The 26,556-nt window shown below is 44.1% G+C and overlaps 1 protein-coding gene across 1 annotated transcript in view; it reads left to right on the top strand.

Moving 5' to 3' along the window:
* Nucleotides 1-364: 364 nt before the first annotated feature.
* Nucleotides 365-26,556, top strand: part of LOC120574496 (microtubule-associated serine/threonine-protein kinase 1-like) — a 91,667-nt gene continuing 65,475 nt past the window's right edge. The window contains 2 exon segments of the mRNA XM_039824835.1: nucleotides 365-1,360; nucleotides 13,905-13,933. Coding sequence (XP_039680769.1) covers nucleotides 1,322-1,360; nucleotides 13,905-13,933 — 68 coding nt within the window. The 5' untranslated portion in view covers nucleotides 365-1,321.

Genomic DNA, 26,556 nt, shown 5'->3' on the forward strand with positions numbered 1-26,556 from the left:
AAGATATCTTTTTCTTATACGTAGGCCTAGTTTAGTACTATTCTTTATTTCTATTCTAAGAATTTATTATTATGATTTTATGACTTAATTATTATCCTGATTATAGTCCCGAAATTTATGTAGAAAATGCAGGAAATGGGATTCAAATATAGACAACTTATTTATTTTTTTGACGGAAGACCCCTAGACCCCCAAACCAAAGTTACACTCTTGCGCTCATACATTTCTATCGTTCGGAGTGAATCCAAACAATACATTTAGCTCCTTCATTCATCTGAAGAGAGAGGGACACGCTGTGTGCGCGCGCGTGCAGGAGGAGGAGGAGGAGGGGCGAGAGGGAATCCCAGGAAGGGGTTACAAATATCGCGTTGCTGCTGCCCGTCGCCCCGTCCAGTCAGTCTCCAGTTTGATAGGAAGCGAAAGCTGAAGAGCAACCAACGGACGGACGGACTGACGGATGGATGGATGGATTGATGGATGAATAAGAGTTTAAACTTTATGTGTTTTTGAAGAGGGACGAGAGGAAGGCACGCGCTCTCCTCCCTGCCGGGGATGGTTACGGGACCGGACAGACAGACAGACAGACAGACAGGCTCGAGGCTCCTCCGCGGAGAATCAGCGGCAATGTCACGTCATCAGCCCCAGCGAACGGCTCAAGGATGGGGAGAGTCTCCGAGCAGCGCTGCCTGACTGTACGGGGAAGTAGTGCGTAAAGTCATCGCTCGGTTGGTTGCTTTTTCCCTTCTTTTTTTGTGAACACATTGTCCTTTGTGACCAAATGTGTGAAGGAGCTCACGTTTCTTCGGGAGATTCTTGTGAAACAACAGAAGAACTTGGAGTCATACGTTGTGTTTGCAGTGATTGTTCAGGCCTGAGTCAGTCGCTCGGTTCGGCTGGAAAAGCTTTAGAAAGCGCAGAAACCCCCCCTCTGGCACAATGTCAAGGATGCTCCGAGAGGGAGCGCAGACCGCAGGGCCAGCAGCATGACTGGCAGCCCTGAAACACGGGAGGACACTGGGCACGAGTGGAGCTGAGAGAAGTCTTTGTCTTCGCTGCTTTAGAGACATTTTTAACCGGACGGAATGCTTGACAATTGGGTATTATCCTCGGCTCCTTCGACGTGACACTGTGTCTGTGCGCCTCTTTGGCTCCGAGTGCGCCAGGACGCTGCTTCTGATCTGCTGCTGTTCGGGTGTGAACTGGAGCACAGGTGGAAGCCGCAGCCTTGCCCGGGTCAAAAACGCCGATTGAAGAGAGTTCAAGAGGTTGTTTTCAGTCAGAGGAAACCCCCGCCAGGAGCCCTGCTGCTCTTCATAAGGCCATGGATGACTCTGGGATAATCCGGCGCCGGAGGCTGCAGGTGAGCTGCTGAAAATCCCCATCCTGTGATGTGTCTCTCAGCCTACTTTACTTCTGTTTCCAGATGTAGGCCACACAGCCAGACAGCATCCCATTACACCAATAGTCCACTGGCTTATTTATGCCTTCCTAATGACAAGGTAGCCGAGATTTTCAGATTGGATTTTATGTGTTTCAACAATCCTTAATGTGCCAAATGGAACCTATCAAGGTACCTACATGCCTCAGTTTATATCATGAGAAAATGTCCTGAGACTCTTAAAATGATTTGAGCTTATAGTATGGCTTACATCATGGGATTTAATGCTCTTATACTGTAAGACAAATTTGAGACTGTCCTCCCCTGAAAAACGCTCCCATAGGTTCTTTGTTCAAGCAGCAATTACGACCTATAGCCTATTTACGTTTCTAGCAGCGGTGCCTGTAGTAATTATGATGGGGGCAAAGCAGGCAGGTTGGGGTGGTGGATGGGTCAAACATGGCCTACTAAGGCCCAGGACTAGTCTATATCCCTGACATTCCTCTACCGGTGATTGCTCCGACGCCGCCGGAAATTCCGCCGTATGTCCTTCTTTTCGCCGATGTGCGTCCCCTTCCTCTGTCTCTGTGTTGGCGTTCTAACCTCCGGTGGATTCGTGAGGACTATGGTTAACTGCTCCTCAGATCTCTGCAGGGTAAATCCAGACAGCTAGCTAGACTATTGCTGCGTTCTATTATTCTCAACGAACCGACTCGAGGCCCTCGGCTATGACGTCACTTCCACACTTCAAGCGTTCTGGTATGTTTTGCGCGTCTGAGTTGGAGAAAAACAAGGACGCCACCCGGAAAGCCGTTGTTGCGGTAGCACTGGCCGAGTACCGTCGTATCAGGCGCTCTGTTAGCAACGCTAGCCACGTTTAGCAACAGGTCTTTAATACTGCACTCACAACAAGAGCGATTCCCATACCCACAGGCAGTGATACGGACGCACTAAGGTATTGCAGTAATACGAGTGATTTGAAATCGTCATTTAAACAACCAAAGCGGTCCAAAAAACTTCATACTTACAAGTATCGGATTTCTTGCTCGGTGTCCTCTGAGTTCGACCGAGCGGGAAAGTTCGGCGTCCGAGTAAAGGGGGCGTGTTGGTTGCACGACTTTTCTGTTGCACGACTTAAACAGCTCTTAGCCCCGCCCTGAGACGATTGTGATTGGTTTAAAGAAATGCCAATAAACCAGAGCATGTTTCCCCCCATCCCGGAATGCTGTGTGGACTAGCCAGACCCTCAGGAAGGCCTGGCAATGCGAGACAAACTGGAAACGTGAATATAGGTCATAATCGCTGCTTGAATAAACAGACCTATGGGAGCGTTTTTCGGGTTACATGACAGTGTCGGTGTGTCTCAGGTGGTGAGTGTGTATTGCATCAAAGTGACCCCATTTTTGTTTTTATAAATACATGATGTCACATTCATTCAGACTGGTTTAGCTTTGCTGTGATGTTCTATCACCACTATAAAGCTCATTTTGGATCATCCTCAGTTTAGTTTAGACCAGGAGTCTTCAGCGTTTTTTAAGCCAAGGACCCCTTAACTGAGAGAGAGACGGAGCAGGGACCCCCTACTACATATTGTATAAAATGAAATTGCATATTAAACTGGGCCTACAATAAAGTGTAGGGCAGCCTAAAGCCTTTACATACCTTTTTAGTGCATAGAATACTAAGCTATTAAATTAATAATTGTCGGCCTGATTCTATAAGTGAATCCTTAGTATTACCTGTATCTGTGGATGGCTACCTCAGTGACTACCTTACCTATAGGTCAGTCAGCTTATTTTTTTATTTTTTTTTTACTTTCAAAGATTAACAATTATTTGGAGGCCCCCCTGTAGTGACTCTGGGGACCCCCTGTTGAAGATCCCTGGTTTAGTCTATACAGTCTCTTTTACCAAATGCTGGTAATGAATCGTCACTCATGCATACTTATATGACGTGTTCAAATGACTGCGTTCATCCATTATGGAACAGCCTGCTTAGCCATGGGTCATACACCCCCCCACCCCCTCCCCACTCCATCTTTGGGTGATTCAGTGAAGTGAACTGAGCGGAGATGAGAGCAGCCTGCAGGCCGGGTGGAGAGCAGCCTCCTGCAAACACGCGTGCAAGTCTATGTGCATTTATTTTCTTTAATACGGTGGTTAGCTTAGTGAAAATGAAGGGTCGTCAGCAGAGATGTGGCTCTGAGCTGAGGTAAATTGGCACCTATAACTGTGAACATAGAGAGGGAGAGAGGGAGAGAGGGAGAGAGAGAGGGAAAAGGGTGTGAATGAATGAAGGGAGGATTAGTAGTGAGGTGTGCTGATGGTTTCATGTCTCATCATCTCCACCACTCAGCTCACTGCTCTGCTGCTGTGATGTACGACAGGAAGCTGCAAGGGAATTTATCATCTAACAGTCAGACTCACAAAGTCACTGACAGTTTATAGATATAGGCCAACTGAAGGATTGGGATGTGTGTGTGTGTGTGTGTGTGTGTGTGTGTGTGTGTGTGTGTGTGTGTGTGTGTGTGTGTGTGTGTGTGTGTGTGTGTGTGTGTCTATTCAATTGTGTGTTGACATGTGATTGGCTCTGCATGCCCTATTCAAGTGCCTTGTCACTCCCCTGGGTCTCATCATCCCAACCGTCACTGTCTCTGACACACACTCGTTCATTTTCTCAGCACCATATGGTGACACACCCCACTCCCCCGCAGTTAGGGGTCAAAGGTCACACCCATGATGCATTGCTTCAACACGACCAACACGAAACGAACATCTTCGTGCCTGCTGACTCTCTGTGACGCTGCATTTGACCTGCTGAGATACACGTAGGCTACTATTGTGCATACCAGACAAACAAATCTTTTTTATACTTCTTTTCATTATTATATTTACTGTTTTTTCACAAGATAAATGCTGGAACAATGTACAGAAATGTCCTATTTTCAGTGGATTTTTCATGTATTTTTATTACTTTATTTAAAATGATTGTGTGCAATATGTAAATGCTGCTATTAAACTTTGAGTTTTCTTTACCAGTCTTTGTTATCACAGGCGTGACCTTCACATTAGAAATCAGATAAATGGCTGCACAAAAACAAAGAGCACCAGACCATCTAGTATGCATTACACCAATAAGCCTCTTTTGTTTTTTCCATCTGTTAAACCCAAACCAGTTAGTCAGTGTCTGCTGTAGATGATGACTGATCCGGTCTCTGTGTCTTGGCAGGAGGACAGTCATTGATTGGGCCTACTCTCCTCTTTGGGCCTACTCCCAACCATTCTTCTTTCTCAGCGTGTCCTCAAAATGATTGGACTGGCTGGCTCATCCTGATAGAGCAACAAAATGCTTTATGGGCATGCAGCTCAGTTACTGCCATTTCATTATTACCGGGCCTTTTTTTTTTTTTTTAAATGCCTTTAGTGCAGGCAAGATGACTTGAAGGACACAACAGCAAAGGAGCTTTTATAGGCTGGTCATACGGCAGGGGAACGAGTAGCACGAGGCAAGGCAGCTTTATTTGTATAGCACATGTCAGCAACAGGGCAATTCAAAGTGCTTTACATAAAACATTAAAGTGCTCATATTATGCTCCTTTTCAGGTTCATAATTGTATTTAGAGGCTATATCAGAATAGGTTTACATGGTTTAATAAAAAAAAAAAAAAACGCCATATTTCTTTTGTACTGCAAATTGCTGCAGCTCCTCTTTTCACCCTGTGTGTTGAGCTCTCTGTTTTAGCTACAGAGTGAGACATCTCACTTCTGTACCATCTTTGTTGGGAGTCACACATGCTCAGTAGCTAGGTAAGGACTACTAGCCAGTCAGAAGCAGAGTATGAGGGCGTGTCATGACAGTACCTAGGTAAGGACTACTAGCCAGTCAGAAGCAGAGTATGAGGGTGTGTGTTACAAAGTGACAGCATAATATGAGCACTTTAAAGAACAGATAAAAACAATAGAAAATATATAAAAAAAGATAGTAAAAAAGCGGTGGCCGCTGGACGGTCACATGACAGTTAAGTTTAGCAGTCTTTACAGTTCAGTTTAGCCGACAGAAGGTGACCGTCCTGCAGCGACGACAGTTAAGCAGGGCTGCAACTAACAATTATTTTCTTTGTTGATTAATCTGCAGATTATTTTCTCCATTAATTGATTAGTTGTCTGGTCTATAAAATTTTCATTTAAGAAGCTGGAATCAGAGAATTTGGACTCATCAAAATAGTTGCCAGTAACAACTAATCCATTCATCGTTTAATCTACAGTTAAAGGTGCACTATGAGTTCCTGCATGGTCACTTATGTTGATGTTCCAAGTAAATAAAAAAATAAATAAAAAAACAGAGCAAGCTCGCCCCCCCCCATGTTTCCATAACTGTCATGACTAACTGACTAACTGTCACTAACTCCCACCCCCTCCCCCAACCATCTTGTCGGTGATTGGCTGGAATGTGTTTTGTTGTATTTTGGTGCACAGCCTGTGCCCCTAGTGTTTGTTTGACGTTTATGATCCCTGTGTTGTCTCCTGAGACCGGGCTTTTTCACAGTGTGTTCAGGGGGGCAGGCAGCTAGTGGATCAAGGAGAGATGCCTACAATTGGAGACAAAAATGAAATTGCGCTGAAACCATGCAGGAACTCATAGTGCATCTTTTAAGTTTAGGCACCAAAACGTCTAGTTAAGATTAGAAAAAAAGATGGTTTGGGTCAAAACACTGGTCCCCTTGAGTAGTACTCCTGGGACACAAACACTTGTTTCCTGGGTGAAAGTCCCGCGTTTAATGACCCTCTCCATCCTCCCTGCACGGGTCTTTGTGGTCTTATAAAGCGGCAGTCACTGTGGTGCATAGAGCAATAAATACGTGGAATACATACGAACATCAGTGCATTACTTTTCGTAGCTATATGCAGGGATTGGTTCATGAGAACAGCCTGAACACACACACACACGCACAGGAAATACTTTAGATGAGTGCTACAGTTGAACCATTAACTAGGTTATTTGTTGTCAAAGGGAACAGGCTGTGACAGAAATAGGCCATCTGCAGGTGAGACACTAAAAAGCCCAACATGAATCGGTGTCCAAACACAAAGCAATCCTAGGACAAAATGCTCACACATAAAGCCCAGCCTGCCCTCCAGCATTTGAACAGTTTGCACAGTCTCCCTTTCTTTTACACAAACACATTAACACCTGTTCACTCGTGTCGGTGTGATAGCCTGGGACTAGAGCGGATCAGACAATCGTTTAGAGGCTCAAACCTCAGCTCGCTCCCCCAGAGGACGGAGCTAAGCCTGGGTGAAGAACAGCAGCCGTCGCTGTCAGAGAACGGAGCGAATGTAGCGTGGAGTTGTGTTGCTTTTTCTGATCTGTGATCGGTAGGGCATGTCATGTTTGTGACAGAGCCTCCCATCTGTTGTCAGTCACCCTTCGTCAGCGCCAGACTTCATTAACGGGAACTCGGAGAGCTCCAAACTTCAGCTGCACGTCAGCCTCAGACGTGCAGCCACGCAATGAGCAAAACGCGTGGCAATCTGACACACTAATTACACCACAGGAGAATTAAGTCACAGAGATTTCAGGCTTCAGAAGATGTGGACTAGGAGCTGAATAGCGAGGATAATATTTCCTTAATGATCTATTGCGTGCTTATTCTTTGCAGAAACGCTGAGACTGTGAGTCACATCGGCAGACTTTAGAAGCGGACTGGTGTCTCCTGGCACAATGGCCGCTGACAAAGTCTAGATTGGAATTGGGGATTGAGTTGTCTCTTTCTCACTTTTTCACAAATTAAAGTGGAATTGAGGATTATGAGGGTGAATTGAGGCAGATACTATGTGACACTGATTACTGAGAATTATAATGAAGTGAGACAACGCCTATGAGCTCATCGGGGTGAGGAGGAATTTCATTGGTTCTTCCCAAGCGGAGCGCGAGGCAGTGATTGGTGGGTGTTTTTACAGGATTGCAACAGCTACAGATTTTTTTTGCTCCTTTTTTCCCAGCCCATAAGTTATTTATTGCTGCCGGAGTGTAAAGACCATTTCAAACAATATATAAAAAGTGTATTTTGGAAAAAGTTACCAACCCTGCCTTAAATAATTGAGCTACATGGATATAATCTACAGCCATGATTCACTGCACAGTTTCATCTCCGTTACAATTCTGCATTTTCTTTTCTGCTGTGCGTCTCTGTGCCGTCATTGTAGCCGGGGAATGACTGTAACGGCACTGTAGTGGCACTTTCTAGCTATGTACTGTATAATATAGTATAGTTGTGACATCACAACCGTACGAAAGTCCTGACGGCTCGTTTAAAGGCACGGTTTCTGAATACGCGCTGTGTGTATTTCCCTGTGGTTTGAGCGTTTTCACAATAAGCACCTCGACCTGCTTTATAATCAAAAAAGACATGGACGTCTCACTTTTTACAACATGGGACCTTTAAAAATGATTACATTGCATCCTAATTGAGGGCATGAATGTTTGTACTAAATGTCATGGCAATAGAACGCAACAGTCCCACCCACAGCGGGTTCCGGAAGTAAAAATACAATACAATTTCTCCATTGACAATTTGGAGTATAAGCCATAAAATGATAACCGTTGATGGTAAAACCAGCATGCCGACGTGACTAAGTGATTCTATATAATCATGTAGACCCCAAAAATTATGGGGCACCAACCTTGTTTTGAGATAAACGTCTTTTATTCGCGATGTCTTGGATAAGTACTTCATTACCCACAATCCTGAACAATCCCACAATCCCACATTGGCAGCCTCTGATTGGTGGAACTCATGCTGGTGAGGAAGGGGAGTAGGGGGAGCTGCCTGCACGAACTGTCACGAGGATTTACGACACTGCACGAATCACGATCTGTTCCACGCTTCTGCCGTTAGCCTCCGCCGGGAAGCTAACGTTAGTTTAGCTAACAGCTATTTTGGCTAACCGCTAGCTGACAGCTTGATTCAGTTAACTCAAACTAAACACTGGGGAAAGCAGGCTACAGCTGATGTAACAGCCGTTATATATTTTAACGGTTATTTTCAGGTTTTATTTTGAGGGTCTGTTAAAGTTATTACATGCTGTCTCAGCTTGTGGTTAGCAGAGTTAGCCGTTAGCTAAACTAACGTAGCTTCCTTTATTCAGTGGTGCGCGGTGGTTTATGGGATGAGTAGTTCCTTTGCTCTGAAATGACGATATGTAAACAGTCTTGTACCTTTGACTTTTTTTGGATTTTCTGTTCGTTTTTTCACTCGAAATGGTACGTTGTATGCATATGAGTCACGTACCATCTGGTTAGCCTAATGCATGGTCTAAAACTCTTTATGTACGGATTTTTCCAGACGTCAATGGGAGAAATGAATGGGAAATTTACTTCCGGAACCCAAGGTCTCTCAGAAGAGGGGCGGGACTGTTGAGCTCTATGGAAGAGGGATAAAATAAGATCTGGAATCCCCAGGCACTGACTGTACGTACACACCGGCGCCGACTTGAGCTTCTAAAGATACCGGAAGTATCCGGCAATCCGCGTTTTGGGCGTTTTGAGCGTCCAGAGCGTTAATCAGAAAGTTGAACTTTGGTCAACTTTATGGTAATGAGCTATGGCGTGGTTCAGCGGCAAGCAGCGGCAAACGGCAGCAACCAATTGGAATATAGACGTCCTTCGCGCTGGCTGATCCCAGAGAAACATACGATGTAAACTTTAGTTCCTACCAAAACATTAGTTCCGTGAAAATGGAGGAAAAGCTCATAATCGCCGTTGCTGGGTCCTCCTATCATTTATATTATGACGTTGTTTGCGTATAGGGACCAGTTAACGTTACCTGCCGTCACATGGTCTCTAAACAGTCCGCTCACGGTGAAGTCCTGCACGGATCAACAGCTGGCGGCTGCTCACTCTGCCTGCATTCTGCTGCGGTTCAGCGGCTAACAAGCGAGCTAACTGCTAACAGAAACCACTGCGACCAACAAACAATACAAATTCTGTAATTGTGCTTTTTCTTCAATCGTGTGTTGAACATGATCGAAGAACGCTGCCACGTCAGAGCGGCCAAAGCGTCAAACAGCTTCCCCGTACTTTTGGACAATCGTCCTCGACAGGGCGGCCAGAGCTTCTTTGCAGCTCAAGTCGGTGGCGGTGTGTACGTACAGTTAGGCCCCAGATTCTGATTCCGTTTGCCTTACACTCTAAACTCTAAACCATCCCGCGTATTTGTTTTGATGATCACTTAACCAGTGGACTGAAATAAATTACTAGACGATAAAATAAAGTCAACACTTCTTTAGTAACATTTTCAAATATATACAATACACATGCAGGCCTACATGCAGGCTACACAACTGGCACCTCCTTGTGTCTCCCAGTTATGCGCAAATGCTGAACAGTTCAGTTCAGTTTGCTCCTTGAACCCCAGGAAAGCAGAAAGGTCTTTACTCCAGTAAGAGTGAAACAGGAACTCCTGTTATCATGTCTTTCTTATCTCCTCCACTGTCTTCGTGACTTGGCGTAAACACGTACACATCCCTATGTGTTATTTCCTGATCAGATAATCAATGATGCTCTGTGCAACATGTGTGTAAACTGGATTAGACCATCACCCCTACTGTCAACACACGATGAGCTGGCATTGACAGGCCACATCAGCATGGGACATCGGAAAAGTACAGAATACCCCAACAGGATGAGAGACCTCAGTTGTGAAACCACTGTCATGAGTATGGAAGTCATGTGAGAAGTCATGTAAGAGTTACATGACCCATAGGTACACTCCAAGTCAGAGCAACATCCCTAAAAGTGTGTTAGACCTATGTGTGAGTATTCAAATATGTCAGTTTTCATCAACTCGAGCCTAAAATATATTTTCCTCACTTCACAATCCAAACCAAAGTTGTTGAATTTTCACTCAAAACCTCATGTCATTGCTAAAAATTACACCTGGTGTGATTTGCAATCTTTTTAGATTCAATGCATTTAAATGAGACTTTTTTTAAGAGGCAAGAATTCCCCATTTATTAATATACAGAGTTTTGATTCTGTCAGTGAAGATCAGGTTTTAAAATATACAATAGACCTTCATCATGGTAGATTTAATTTACATAAATTAAACTTGAACACAATTAGTTAGTAGATGTATTCATAAAATATAAAAAATCCTAATAATACATTTTGTTTTTTTATAGTAGAGACTTTATTTTTGTTGTCTGCGTTGGGGAACTTTTGGACTGATAAACTCGGCAGACACTGGCCTCATGTACTGTACATTTTATTATGACACACACATGGAAATACGTTGAGGTGGTTGTATGTGGTTGGGTTTTCCCTGGGCTGTCGGGTCTAGTCAGGGCTTGTTTGTCCAGCCAACCCTCCTGATCAGAGGGAAGCCTGTCTTCATGCCCCTCTCTCTCTCTGGCTCTTGTAAGTCATCTTCTCCCTGGCTGTGACAGCTCAGGGTCAATTAGCTTCGATCGATGAAGGACCAAGTGAAGAGGGATCAATAGGGCGAATATTCAGCTGTCCTTGTAAGGAGGGGATTTGTGTCTGTTAACACGCAAACCCTCGGGGCATGCAGTGGAAAAGCTGTGTACCTCATGACTGGCTTTTAAAGAAGGCAAGATTATTATTTTCTGTTCTTATTTCCTATTCGTCTTATTGTCTTAATTGTCTTATCAGGTTTGTTATTAGGCATATACTTATACTTATTGTTCGGTATATTGTGGTGCATCCATATCATAGACTGTTAATATTAATATACAGTCTATGATCCATATTCAGCTTTCTCCTCCGAAGGTTAATGTTATCCGTGGCTTAGACCTAACCCTATGGATGGTGACTGGCAGCATAAAAACAGGTTTGTCCTTGTAGTACAGAGCTTTCAGGCAGTCGCACTATAAACACATGCAACGCTTCAGTGGAGATCAGTAGCAGCAGGTCCACACACACACACACACACACACACACACACACACACACACACACACACACACACACACACACACACACACACACACACACACACACATTTGAACCATTTATTTATGTCCACATGAAGAAAAATGATACAGGGACACAAATATTACAGATGTAGTACAATACATACACAAACTCATGGACCAGTGGCATGCAGCAGGTCTTCACAATATCACTTAATAAGCACAATACTCAGCTCTTAAAGGTATAAGCAGCACCGTCTCCGCCATATGTGGCAAATAATAGCAGATATGGCACGGTACTTTGCAAGCTGTTTAGCTGTTTCATTTTGGCCATCCCAAGTTGTTGCAGCCCTCTTACTACCAACCTGTGTGTGTCCTAGGCTACCAAATATGAAAGCGAGTAGTGTGCACCTATAGCCCAGCTCTGAGATGGTGTTTAGGAGTGGTTGGTATTGAACTACCTTGGTGTAGAAACCCTCCTCCATGCTGGAATGAAAGGCGCAGCCTACCTCCAAAATGCACACCTCACTGGACTCCTCATTGATTCACACACACACACACACACACACACACACACACACACACACACACACACACACACACACACACACACACACACACACACACACACACACACACACACACACCAAATTGGTTAATAATTGCATTGACTGTGGTTAGAAGGCGGTCGATGCGACGCTAACAGCACCTTAACAACGTTACCCTGCGTGTGACGGGGAAAGGTGTGTCGAGGCTAATGCATTAATTGCAGCTGCTGCTTTATACCATGTGACAGCTCACATCTGAGACATTAAAACAGCATTTATCGTTTTTTTCTAATACACAATGTCACTTTGCTCCACAGCACTGTGGAGTATGATATGTCTACACCACAGATGCATTTCTTAAAACCAATCACAATCGTCTTGGGTGGGAAGGAGCTTGTTCTGGTGGAACATTTGCACCGTGCAAAAGAAAACACCACATCCAATATTAAATGAAGTTAACTGTTCATACAATACAGTAACATGAGCTGGTTTAAATAGAGCTCATTGGCTCTTACCAGTGTATCTCTGTGTGTACTTTGTCCACAGCAATCCCACCAATCAGTCCCAAAACCTCCCAGTTAGAGAGGAAATGCCCTAAAGATATTCTTTGTAAATCATTACAATCATTCCCCGAAAGAACCAAGCAGACCTGCCTTGTTGCACCATCCAAAGTTTCTTCAAAACGTGACATTTTCAGCGTGTAGCTCGCTGGTTTTGAAGTTTCTTGTTGTTTCCCGAAGAGAACTGAGTTTTAGAACGATAACACACTGAGAGTGGATTTATCCTGGAAATGTACTTCCGTTGATGCAGAGCACGCACGCACACACAGACACACACACAGACACACACACACACACACACACACACACACACACACACACACACACACACACACACACACACACACACACACACACACACGGCCCTGAAGGCCAGAATACTCAGGCTCAAGGGTGAGGCTGTGGGCATGATCCGTCTTTTCCCCCTTCTACTCCAACATTGTTTACACCCTCTGCCTTCCTCCCTCCCTCCCTCCCTCCCTCCCTCCCTCCCTCCCTCCCTGCCTCCCTCCCTCTGTATCTCAGCCTGCAGTTTTTTTTGTAAAGAGCCAGGCTGTGCTGGCATAAGATCTGGCTCTGCTCACATTGTTTTCATTCGGTGCAGTGAGTGTCTGCTGCTGCTGCTGCCCAATGTACTCTGTCCATCTGAACGAGAGAGAGAGAGAGAGAGAGAGAGAGAGAGAGAGAGAGAGAGAGAGAGAGAGAGAGAGATGATTTCCTTTAGTTTGTTGAATACTGAAAGCAGCAGAAAGGCAGAATGGAGTACACCAAATTTATTATTATGATTTACCGCGAGTAATATCTGTATCGCAATATTCAAAAACGTTATCGCATATTGTAAATTGTCCTTATATCATGTAGCCCTGTCATGGACATACAGTTCAGTTAAATTCAAGTGGCATTTATAACCTCGTTAGACTAATTACCAGGCCCCAAAAGCCCTGTGTTTACCCACCCCACTTAGTTACTGTTGCTATGTCTGTCAAGCTCAATAAGGATAATCATGCAATATTTTAGCATAGGGATACAGTCCATAGTGCACAAAGAGTCTGGGTTAATCTAGGCCCAGCATAATCCATCCATGGATCTTTCGTACATAAGTAAAAATACATTTCATACATAAAATACACCTTTGTTTAATTCTTGGAAAACATGTATTTGTAGTCTAGCCTAGAAATCTAGACCACCCTAGCGGCAGCAAATGTAATTTGCAGCCAGGGTCAGTCTAGCAACTCTCCGTTAGGCTTACGAGCTGGAAAAACCAAAGCGTTGCGCTGGTTGGTTGTAGCGCTATCCTATTGCGTGCAGTAAAAACATCAAATTTCAGACAGATGAGGCTCTCAAAAGGCTTACTTTACTAGTCATGTTGTGTTAATGTCATGTTAGCCTATTTTGCTCATGTGAAGTGTGTATTTGATTATTTTATTTTTTTTATTTATGTGCCTGATCTCTGTTTTTTTTCTCTCTCTCTTTGTCTTACTTCCAGAAGGATTTGCCACTGCCTCGCAAGAACAGGTGAGTGTTACCCCTTTTCATCCCTCCCTCTGTGTCTCCCCCCCTCTTCTCTGGGGGAGAGACCGTGTCCTCCACGAGGAAAAACAATCGCATCGAGAGAAGCTGCAGAGTGTGGTCTGGAAAGCTCTGAGGATGCACCAGTGGTGCTCGTGGTGTGAAGTGTGTAGTCCTTGTGTGAATGAGGAGGAGGAGGAATGGAGGGATGCTGGGAGTCTGTCGGCGTCTGATTCAAGCCAGCTGGGAGCTCCGCAGGCTGTCCACGATGCTGAGAGCCATTCTGCCTTTTCCAGTCGTTCACTTACCCGCTCTTTATCTCTCACTCTTCTCTTTCTGTCGCTTGGTTATTCATCTGTTTCTATTCCGCTGTCATTTCCACTCAGCTCTACCTAACCCTATTTTCTATATCTGTTGCTCTTCTTTCTCCCTCCCTCTTGGGCCATATTTTAACGATCTGAGCACACGGCGTGGAGCGCCTGGCGCCTGGCGCAGGTGCGTTCAGGGCGTGTCCAAATCCACTTTTGCTAGTTTGATGGTGGATAAAAAGGGTCCGTGCGCCGGGCGCCTGGTTCTAAAGGGTTGTACTTATTAATTCATAGGTGTTTTTTGGGTGTAACATGCAATCAACCAATCAGAGGTCATCTCCCATTCCCTTTAAAAGCCAGGCGCGTTTGGACCTTGGTGCATTGCTGTTATGATGGAGGATTTACACCGTAATATTTTTATTCGTAATCTTCTGCATGTGCGTCCCTGTGTGGGTAACAAGCATAGTGTGTGCGCGCTGTGCACGAGCCTAGGAGCATTTTCCTAATGCTCTGTTAAAATAACAATGAAATGCTGCGTTATTGACTTCAGACCAGGTTTTTGTTGGTCAATGGGGCGATCACGTCCCGCTGCCTCAAGATAGCAATACTCCCAGAATGCACCTGAACACACCTCCCTGTAAGACCAGCACGCCCAGAATGCACCTGAACACACCTCCCTGTAAGACCAGCACGCCCATGGGCCACAGATGGGCTCAGGTGCATTTGCTATTTTAACGACGTGGGCGCTGGACGGGAAACTGACAACTGGGTCGGTCTTAAACCAGCAAAGACACTTGGGTCGGGCTTTGCGCTGCGCTGAGCCGGGTGCAGGATAGGGCTCTGAGCAGTTTGTCTGGTTGTCAGTTTATCAGTATATTTGCAATCAGCTTTAGCCAACAGAAGTATAGAAAATGAAGTACAAAATCAGACATGGGCTGTGTCTCAAAGCACCCACTTGCCCTCTTCAAACACTTAGTTTTAAGTATTTAGTGGAGATAACGCAAAAAGTCAGAGCACTGAAAGTACCCGGATGACCCCCTAAAAACGGTCAGAAAGTTCATTGTGCAACGATTGACCCTCTCGCACTAAACAGGAGCCATCGTGACTACAAAGCAGAAGGGGAGGGACCAGGGACGTCTGCAAGTTTTGAATCTGTTCAATCCAGGCTACTTTATGCAAATGAGGGGCGGCCGGCTCGGCTCGCCGCCTCTCAAAATCTGACGAAAATCTTTTAAACTGACCTTAAAAAAACAGACCGATTCAGCAACTGTATGGCCTATTTCTCGCTTACAATTATTATTATATATACACTTTCATTGCTTTTTTAATGTAACTGTGGTTACGTTAAAAAAGCAATGACAGTGGCCGGGTTAGCTCAGTTGGTAGAGCGGGCGCACATATATAGAGGTTTACTCCTTGATGCAGCGGCTGCAGGTTCGACTTCGACCTGCGGCCCTTTGCTGCATGTCATTCCCCCCTCTCTCTCTCTCTCTCCCCTTTCATATCTTCAGTAGTCCTGTGAAAACAAAGGTCTAAAAATGCCCCGAAAAGTCAGTCAGAGGCTTTGTAGTCAGGACGGACACAAGCGGAGACATTTGGAAACATGAAGCACGTCAGTCAGTAACAGTTCTGTCTGTCTGTCTGTCAGCTTACAGACCTTTCAGTAACCCTGCTCTTACTTTTCACTTGTTGTTCTTTCTCCAAAGTATTTTCTGTATTTTTAACTTCTACATCCAGGATTATCAACCACAGAGTAACGTCAGACAATGCCCAGTACGCACATGCCCAGTGTGTGAGAATGGTCATGTGATATGTGTTGATTACGGAGATTAGTTTTGCTACTGCAGCTAAAACTCTTGTGTGGACGTAGATGGTTTTTGTCTAAAATAAACGCTTTAAAATGAGCGCTGATGTAGCCTCGGTCTGTTTGTGTCTCGCTCCACCATCCAAGAATTATAGATGAGCTCAGTGGAGTTAGGTCCACATTCAATCTGCTTACTGCATCCATTCATGGGCAAACAGCTATTCAGAGTATGTGTGTGTGTGTGTGTGTGTGTGTGTGTGTGTGTGTGTGTGTGTGTGTGTGTGTGTGTGTGTGTGTGTGTGTGTGTGTGTGTGTGTGTGTGTGTGTGTGTGTGTGTGTGTGTGTGTGTGTGTGTGGTGCATCGTTATCAGATTGGCTTTTTTGATGTGTGACTCAATTCAATATCTGTTTTACAGTTATAACAGTCCACAAGACATTGTCCCTAAGTCATGTCGTCACTGAGACATGAGACTTTGGGGGGGAGGAGCTGATCAGGACTCTCCCACCGCCTCAAAACAGTCTCTGACATGTCTGATAGCTGGTCACATCTGTCTCAACTTTAATAATAATAAAGTTTGGGGTTCAGTGCCTTGCTCAAGAGCACCTTGGCAGTGCCCAGGAGGTGAACTGGCACCTCTCCAACTACCAGTCCACCACCATACTTTGGTCCACATGGGGACTTGAACCAGCAACCCTCCGGTTCCCAACCCAACTGCCCACTGACTGAGCTACTGCCACACAGTATTGAAGGAAAAACTAAAATATTTGAATATTCGGATCCAGTCCTGGATTCTCTGCCTCATTCATTCATTCATGTTGTTCTTTGCCTGCAGTAAAAAGCTTTTAACTCCCATCCCGTCAGGTTCTTTCAGTGCACAGACATTGAAAGCACAGAAAAGCTCCACAAATAAGTCACAAAATACACTCTGTACCAACTTAGCCTTAAGAAAACCATCGTCTTTTGTTGTTCCTCTCTAAAAGATAGACCCACCCTCCACCCCTCCTCCATCCCTCCCTCTCTCTCTCTCTCTCTCTCTGTAAAGCTTGTGTGAGCTCCAGTATGCGTTGCATTGCGATGACACAGGCTTTCTGACTCCTCTCCGTCACCGATCAGCTGTTGCTGCTGCTGCTCCCGTTGCTCCGAGCTACGCCTAGATACCCAGCGAGCAGCATGTTCCGACGCACTAAAAGGTACAGCACGAGACGGAGTAGTGATGGTTTGGTTTCTTTGATGGGAGGTGCAGTAGTATCTGGCTTTCTGTTCATATTCATGTATTCCTTCTCTCTATTTCTTTCCCTCAGTCCTCTCTCTGTCTGTGTGAGTCGACAGTTTCCGCAGTAGACGTTACAAAGAGGCTCTTATTGACAGTGGGACTAACTTGGATTCAAAGTCTGACTGCTCTGCTGATTGTGCATGTTGAGTCTTATTGATTGTTAGTATATTACAGAATGCTGTCACTGTAAGACTTAAGGTCTGCCAGCGTATCTGTTTAAAGTCCCAGGAAAGGATGCCGTGTGAAAACTTTCTGTTTTTAACCTTTAGAGAACGGACTTCCCGCAGGCGTCCGGGGGGGAAATTGTTGGTAGGGCTGGGTACCGAACTTTGGTACTTTTTAGGCACCGACCGAAATGCCTGCAAAGTATCGAGTATCAAAAAAATGCCTCGTCATTCAGTACCCAATTTCAATACCTAAGGAGTAAATCCGATCAGGGTCAGTGATCGGATCAATAAGCACGCAGCATGCTTATACCAAGATCTTCTAAAGCTGCTGATTGGCTGTGACTGTCTAATGTTACACGTCGAGGAGGTATTGTTGTATTTTGAGAGGCTTGAATACAGTCTGTGTCACATAGCCTAGTTGTGAAGGAGCGTAATGTAAAATGTTGTAATTTGTTTTTGTAAAAATGTATTTATTTATTTGTTGTGCTGAGGCTCCACGCAGAGCTCTTGCCGTAGTCTATGTAAGTGGCCTGAAGTTTACACTTGTGCATTGGTGTGTGCGTCAATCTCTTTAAGAGAATAACAAGGCCAGCGTGTGTGTGTGTGTGTGATAGAGTGAGTGAGAGAGTGATGGTGATTATCTGAGTCCTAGTGAGAGAACCAAAGTGTCCCCCCTGTTCTTTCTGACCACGGTGGGAGATCTGGAGCAGGAGAAGTTAACCCTCTCCTTGATCTCATGTTGTTGATGGAGAAGGAGAACCAGGAAATGAGTCGCTACCAAGCCACGGGTGAGCGACGACCGAGCGACGTGCGTCGCTGTGGCGTGTAGTTACATTTTTCGAGAGGTGCAGGTCAGGCTACGGCGTAGGGTCGCGGTAGGTCCGTGTCTCCACATACGTAGCCACGGCATAGATTTCATGCAGAAGCATAAATCACGCTTAACACTTCTGTCTTGCGCATCGTCACGTCGTACGCCTGGGATGACATCATTCTGCAGACGGGACGTGCGGTCCAAAAAGCACGTGACACCACTTCTATTGCAGATGAAACTATCAAAACGTCTTTACACTCGGCTCATAAAAAGCATATCTCAAAAACTAAAAAATTTACATTAAAATAACTTATGGAGTGTTGGAATATTTTGTTCATGTTTTTACATTTAGAAATCTTTTGGACAATGAACTGCATTAAAGCTATAGTGCGTCCCCATGAGGAATACTAAGTAATGACAACAACACTGTCAGCGCATCCACATGATACAAGCCTTCTGGGATCACGCCCCTGAGACACAGAGGATTAAAAAAACATGCTGGACTCTTCAGAAGAGGTCATTATCTCCACGCGAGTTTCTGCGTGCGGAAGTCACAATCTTCTGAACATAGTCATACTGAGAAATCCAGAGAGAGTTGTGTGGAGCTGATAGTCTTAATTAGCTTTGTAGCAACTCATTTGGCAACGGCTTGAATGTAACAGATGTTCATTAATATCAAAAAGTTACGCACTAAAGCTTCAACATTTCTGTAAATGCGCCAGTGTTAGCCAGACGGCTAATTTTCAACTGTAGTCCTAGTAACCTAGCATACATGTCTTTATGGTTGGAGGAAACCGGAGCACACGGAGAACATGCAAACTCCACACAGAAAGGCCCTGCCCGGACGTGAAATTACAAATCCCACTATGGCCACGCCCTACGAAGCAGCTCAATTGGTTGGGGTTAGGCATTTGACCTCGAGTGGTTAAGGTTAGGATAGCCGATTGGTCAGGAGACCTAAACAAATGGGGTTTCATTACCTTACGTTCTCATGGACGCCTGGCTAATAAACGCTATTGAAAGGCAGGTCTTGGTGTGGCCATAATGGGATTCCTAATACCGCTGCATGGACTGGGGATCGAACTCTGCAGTGCCAACTTGCTGTGAGGCAGCAGTGCTAACCACTGAGCCACCGTGCGTTTTGTGTGTTTATTTAGTAGAATTTGATGGAAACATGTCTGACAAACAATATTACTCCTTTCAACCTATTTAAAGGCCTTTAGTCTTGATATATGACAATTTTGTGAAATTTGGAAAAGAAAATGTACAAATCCAGATTAAAGATTCCTCTTTAAATTCAGATACTGTGTATCAATTTTTCAGAAACTATCAGACATACATTAGATTTGAATACCCAAATGATAAAAAAAAAGAAAAAGATCTGTAAGTACTGTATGTCCAGGAAGGAACGGAGCAAGATATGAAGGTCAGTCACAACCCTGAGATTGAGATTTATTTGCCGCTATATATTTGGTGTTTCTTTCTCGTTGTGGTTTTGTTGACCCTGATTTGAATGTAACATGAAATTATTGAAAAGGTGACTAATCGTAGTGACATTTCCAGCAGACCCGCAGGTAGAGTGATTCACCGCCTGAAGAAGTCAATCAATGAATGCATGAGCCACAGACGAGTCAGGCTGAACTAGCTTTAGATGGATTTCCTGCAGTGTGGTTCACTGATAGTCAGAGATGTTTTTTTTTTTTGGGCTGTCAAACGATTAATTTTTCTTAATCGCATGTTTTATCACATGATTAAAATTCTATTATTTAGCATTTCAAAACTGTTTTGAAGTACATATTAACAATGGAAAGCAATTTTTACCAGTGTATCTTGATTGGGAATCAAATTAATGCAAAAAAAGTGACTTTATGAACTTGATTTTAAGATTTGTATTTGTTTATTAATTATTTATTTACTGTAAACAAAAGAAAAATGTGTGAATCTAGTCACACATTTGAATCTAGAGCCAATATAGTGTGCAGTAACTCCTAAATAATTTTGATTACTTACTGACGTCCAGTGATCACCTTGCATCACTGCAGCAGTTCCAGTTTGGCTTCTCCGTGTCGTCGAGGCTGTGTGTGCGTGAAGCTACTGTCCCCCTCAACGGCAATGTATAAGACGGGTCAGAACACGCCAACCGTAGTACTTCTTTAAGACCCGATTCTTCTACGATGCTGACAGGTCTGGAGTTAGCTGCCACCCATTTTGCAAGAGCAGTAGTAATTTTGGGGGATTTGGTTTCATCCGCAGGTCGGCAAGTAGCACTCTCCAAAATAGTGCTTTGCCTGAGCCCACTAGCATCAACCTGAGTCACGTTAACTGGACTATGCTTAGCTCGTAGCTGGTAGCTCAAACTTGACCTGCTTCTGTGATATTTTAATTCGGCTTTACACAATGTGTATGTGGCTTTTGACCCGTCCGGGAGTTTTGGAAAATAAAAAGCCATTCAGAATTGTGTTGCTGCTGTCGTTCTCCATCATGCCTGCTGCCTGCAGCAGTAGAATGTGTTACGAGGAAGTATGGCAAAGGGTCAAAATAGTAGCCTGTTAGGCACGATGCGAAGCCTAGTGAAGTGAAAATAAATTAATAAAGGGCGGCATTCGTTTAATGCGATTTAACATTTTTTTTATGCCATGCGTTAATGCTGACAGCCCTAGTTTTTTTTCTGTAGTTGGATGATCTTGTGGGTTATTAGGAGACGTTTTTACCCAGCGGACGTTCTCTTCTCGAATCTTTACCAGCCACAGCTAGGGCTGGGTAACGACTTCAATACTCTTTAGGCCATGACCGAATTCCCTCTAAATCTAGTATCGAAAAATGCCTCGTCATTGAATACACAATTTCAATACCTAAGGAGCAAATCTCTTCAGCGTTGGTGAGCCAATAAGCACGCAGCATACTTCTACCGAGATCTAATGATGTTTGTAATTGGCTGTCTAACGTTACACATCGTAAAGAACACACAGGAAAAACTCTACGTTACGCGAGACGAGACAGGGCTCACGTAGTAGGAGCTTAAAAATAAATACGATTTGTGCTGTAATGTGTAATGTTGTCATTTATTTTTGTTTAAAAAATTGGTATCGGATTAAAAGTTTAGGAACCGGTATCGAAGTCATGGTATCGGTATCAGTACCGGTATTGAAAATCTTTGAACAATACCCGGCACTAGCCATTGCTTTCTCATGAACGGGATAGTATTTTATCGTACCAAAACGTATGCCCAATATTGCATTTATATATTACCCTATGAAATTACGGTGACTGCCAGCCGGTGTTTTTCCCTTAAACTCTTCTAAAGCCAGTGACACACAGGGCCGGTAATCGGCCGTTGGACAGTCTGGCAAACTATTTTAGTCCAATATGAGATCAGATTCTGAACGAGACGCCATGACAGTCAGTTTTTTGGCCGACAACACAGATTAGCGCCGCCTGCTGTTATGGAGACGTATTACACGCTCAAGTCGGCATCGCTTTGATGTGTTTTGAGGCACTTTTTGGATCTCGGGAAGCCGACTGATCAGTTGGTTGGTGTGTCAGGGGCTTAAGACACAAACTCTGCTCCCCCGCTTGAAAGCCCTGTGTTTTAGGACACATCCATCCACCCTGGCCTCCTCCCTATGTGGACCTTTACGGTCTCATACAGCAGCAGTCAATGTGGTGCATACAGCAATAAATATGTGGAATACAAAGGAATTACAGCGCGAAACTCTTTCGTAGCTATATGTATGAATGGTTCATAAGAACATTTGATTTTACCGTGAAGTACGGACAGAATTTTCCTGCAGCGATCGATAAAATATCACATTATATCCTCCTGAGAACCGAGGAAAATTTTGTTTTTCCTAATCATATTTTTTGTGATTCCATACCTGTTTAAGGTTAAAAAAAACATCTTACAATTTAATTTTTTAAATTTTTATTTATTTACAGGATGTCCACTGTAGTGGACAACAGGATCATTTGATTACGAAAACAGACAAATTTGGTAGTTGTGTTGTGGAGTCATTATTTACATGAAGATAGTCCTGATGTCCACTATAATTGACTTTCATAAAATGGCAAATTTTTCAAAAGATACATAATGTAGTTGCTATCAGAACTCAATATATGATTCCTAACACCTTAATGAACAAGAAAATATATGATTATCATAGTAACAAAACCATAGACAAACAATATTTGACTCATCTCTTATCTTTCCATAAAATGTGCTTATGTTCCTATGCTGTCCATTTTGGATTGAAAGATAGAGGCGGTTCCCGGCCTCCCAGCCAATTAAATAACACATCACTGAAAAGCCCAGGATGTCCTCTGCACAGTACAGCAGGAATTAAGAGACTTGCACAAAAGATTCCAAGGAGAGGAATGAAACTCAAATGTCCACTACAGTGGACATAAGTCAATGGGCTGGGTCTCAGGAGGATATTATAAATAATTTGACCTCTATTTTCCTTTGTGCTTATAATTGATACTTCACACTGATCACACTGAAAATGTGAGCTGACATTTGAGCGTTGGGGGTTTTCTCTCCGGTGACGGCAGTAGTGGATGTCGTGCTGAGTCTCTCAGAATGACTTCATCCTCTCCTGCTGATCAGGGATTCAACCGGCTTCTGTTACTGCAGAGACTGTCGCTATATGGCACACCTGAGCTCTCACACACACACACACACGCAGGCAGACAGATGGAAATAACGTGGAAGTCTCACACTCTTAAAATGCCAGCCGGACACACTCCTACAGCAGTGTTCAAACGTAAGAGGAATCGTTTTGAAAATGTGTCTCAAATGCAGACTGTGTTCAGTGTATGTAGAGAGAGAGCTAAATGCTTAAAATGATGGAAAAACTGAGGTAGTTGTTTTTGGAGCCATGAAGGAAAGCTTCAACTTCAATCGGCAACGTTAAAAACAACAAACAAAGCCAGAAATCTTGGTGTAGTCCCAAGGGGGTAAGCAAGCATCTGGAAAGCGTCCCTCCTATGGGGAGATTCTGAGGCCAACAAGCCATCACCTCCCGTTAGCATCCCATTGACTCCCATTCATTTTGACGTAACTTTGACAGCGAATAACTTTACATCTGAAGCGTTTAAAGACTCTATTTGTCCGTTGTTTATTTCTAAAGAAACACGACAATGTATAAAAGGCTCCATTACCTTACCTCACGTTATGGCTCCGTAGCAGACGCTTTTATAAAAATAGGCTAACAATTGGGTCATAACCAGGAGAAGCTCGCAGGCTATCGGGGGGACGTGGAGGCATCATACAGTCAAGGGAGAAGCCCATAGAGAGTCCATGAAAGCCGTTTTATATTCTGTTTTTAACAGAAGTTTTTAACTGCTCTTTAAAGCACTTTAAATTGCCTTGCTGCTGTTATATGCTATACCAAAAAAGCTGCTTTCCCTTGCCTGTGTAATGTGTAATTTTTAAGACACATTTCCTACTAGAAGCTTAACAATTAGCAGCCGAAGTCACAGCTGGGAAAGAGAACAAACGAATGTGCGAATAAGATAATGGAAGCGAAGGAGGTGGGAAAAGAGGGAGCTCGTGCGAGAGGTGAGAGGAAGAGAGGCTGAGATAGAGCGCAGGGCCCTGGGGTGAGATTTGTGTTTGCTCTTCCATTAGGGACCAGCTCACTACGGTTACGTGAGCAACAAGACACACACACACACACAGCCTACTAGCTTTGACTGGTTCTCTTTCTTTGGTCTCTCTCTTTTCACCTTCTTTCTGTTTTTCCTTCCCCGTTCTTTCATTCTTTCTTTCTATGTTTTGCCGGGCTTAACCATTCATTCAATCAGGATGTGATTGGTGAAGAAAGCAGAGTCCCCCCCCCCCTGCTTTCTTAACCAATCACACCCTAATGTTTCTTGATCATGCACAACAAAACAAAACATGCAAGATTTAAACCCCCCTTTCAATAATATCATGGATATAGAGCCTCTCGGCCAGACATGCACTTATTTATGTACTTCAATATTCAATGGAAAATAATATCAAAATGAAATGGCACAACTTAGTGTCAACATAAAACACAGCGCTTTCAAGCCGCAGAGCAGAGTTCACTTCGAGGTGAAAAGAAAATACTTTCACCCAGAAATCGCTTGTTCGTTCCTCGGGGATGTCTTAATCCAAACCCTGAACTTAACTGTCATCGCCGCATGACGCTCAATTTTTTCGGGCTAAACTCCACCACCACGGCCCCTGAAAGGAGCGTCATCTGGCGGTGCGTGTAGCCGGCTCAAAGTCACCTGTTGGCGGCTAAACAACTGCCGCTGGTAGCCGGCGTCTGTTAAAAAATGTAATTCGTGTTTCTGAATCTCTGACGAAAGAGAGGCCTGGGTCTGATGACGATTAAACAAAAGATTTAATTAAACAGAATGATGAAAACACTGCACCAGCGGACTGGAAAGATGTTTCCCCTTGTTTTACAGCCCCGAAATCACCTCGTTCACACATGGGGGGGCATTTCTTTTCCCCACGTGTATTAGACCCATTTCCATTGGTCCGTCGTTGGCATGGCGACGTGTTGGTTGCATCTCATTGGCTTTCTTCATTGCCTCGGGTGAGAAGGCCATACCTCTAAAGGCGCTGACACACCAAGCCGACAATCGGCCGTGGGACAGTCTGGCGAGGTCGGTGACTCGAGTCAGTTCGGCCTACATTTTGGCCTATTTGACATGTATAATCGGCGGGGCGGGCACTGCCCGCATTCGGCCTCAAATGACCCATCTGATTGGTGGAGAGATAACCAGGAAACGAGGAGCGGGATGAGCGTGACTAGAGTCTCTGTCACTACCCAAAGTGAGTAGAGTGCAGATTTGAGTAGCGCATGCTCAGATTTAAACGGTTTATGGCATAACGTGTCACACCCTATGTTAGCCGAGTCAGATTGGCTCTGGTCGAGTGCAAATGTGAGTTGCGCATGCTCAGATTTAAACGGTTTACGGCATAACGTGTCTTACTGAAATTTGTGAAATCTGTAAAATAATAAACTTTTCTCTTTACAAACAATAACAGAAGATGGAAATCATTTCTAAAACGTTTTAGCTATCTATGATTGTTTGGTTGCTAACGTTAGCTCAAAACGCCATTCAAGTGACAGCCTTTGTTGTGTCTGATTGCTAACTTGTAGCTAGCAGTCATTTCAAAAACGTTTTAGCTCTCTATGATTGTTAGATTGCTAACGTTAGCTAAAAACGCCATTAGCATCTAGTAGGCTACTTGATTGCTAACGTTAGCTCAAAAAGCCGTTAGCAACTAGTAGGCTACTTGATTGCTAACGTTAGCTCAAACCGCCGTTAGCATCTTGTAGGTTACTCGTCGCAAAGTAACGCATGCGCAACTCAAATCTGCACTCTACTCACTTTGGGTAGTGACAGTCTCTCAAAATCTGAGGAAAATCTTTTAAACTGACCTTTGTTGATCTGAAGTGAAGACAGATTCAGGAGCTGCACAGCCTATTTCTCTCTTCAAATGTTTTCAGAAACACGTTTCGGTGAATTATTTTAGTACGATATGAGATCGTATTCTGAATGAGACGCCATGACAGTCTGGCTTTGAATTTCCGGAGAAGCCAGACCCACGTGACGCGTTCGTCCAATCAGCTGCCGGTTTTCATTTTTGGGCGACAATACAGATTAGCGCTGCCTGCTGTTACGGAGACGTATTACGTCCCGTTGCTTTGGTGTGTTCCGAGCAAGGGGGGTAAGCTTCGCTTCAGAACTCGAACCTCCTATGGCGCCATTTTGATGCTACAAAACGATTACCTCCCGTTAGCAGCCCATTGACTCCCATTCATTTTGGCGTCACTTTGACAGCGAATAACTTTACATCTGAAGAGTTTAAATACTCTATTTGTCCGTTGTTTATTTCTAAAGAAACACGACAATGTATAAAAGGCTCCATTACCTTGTACCTCACGTTATGGCTCCGTAGCAGACGCTTTTATAAAAATAGGCTAACGATTGGGTCATAACCGCGAGACTTACTGTCACACAGTAGAGGAATTACCGTATAGCTTTTTAAGTTTAATTACTAATGTAACTAGCATGTTAGTGATCAGTAATTAGCCTGTGCCTATGTTATCTCCTTACATATACCTACGCTCTCCGTCTCTGTAAGATTGGGAATGATTGAGATTTCTCTCGGCACAGCTACCAGAAGACTTCACACTTTCAGACAGGTTGCTCACGTCACATCTACGTCTTCAAGCTCAGTTGGAGGCTGCTCAGTAACGCTCAGCCAGCACCGGGAAAGAGACT

Source organism: Perca fluviatilis, chromosome 15 (assembly GCF_010015445.1).
Source record: "Perca fluviatilis chromosome 15, GENO_Pfluv_1.0, whole genome shotgun sequence".
NCBI lineage: Eukaryota > Metazoa > Chordata > Actinopteri > Perciformes > Percidae > Perca > Perca fluviatilis.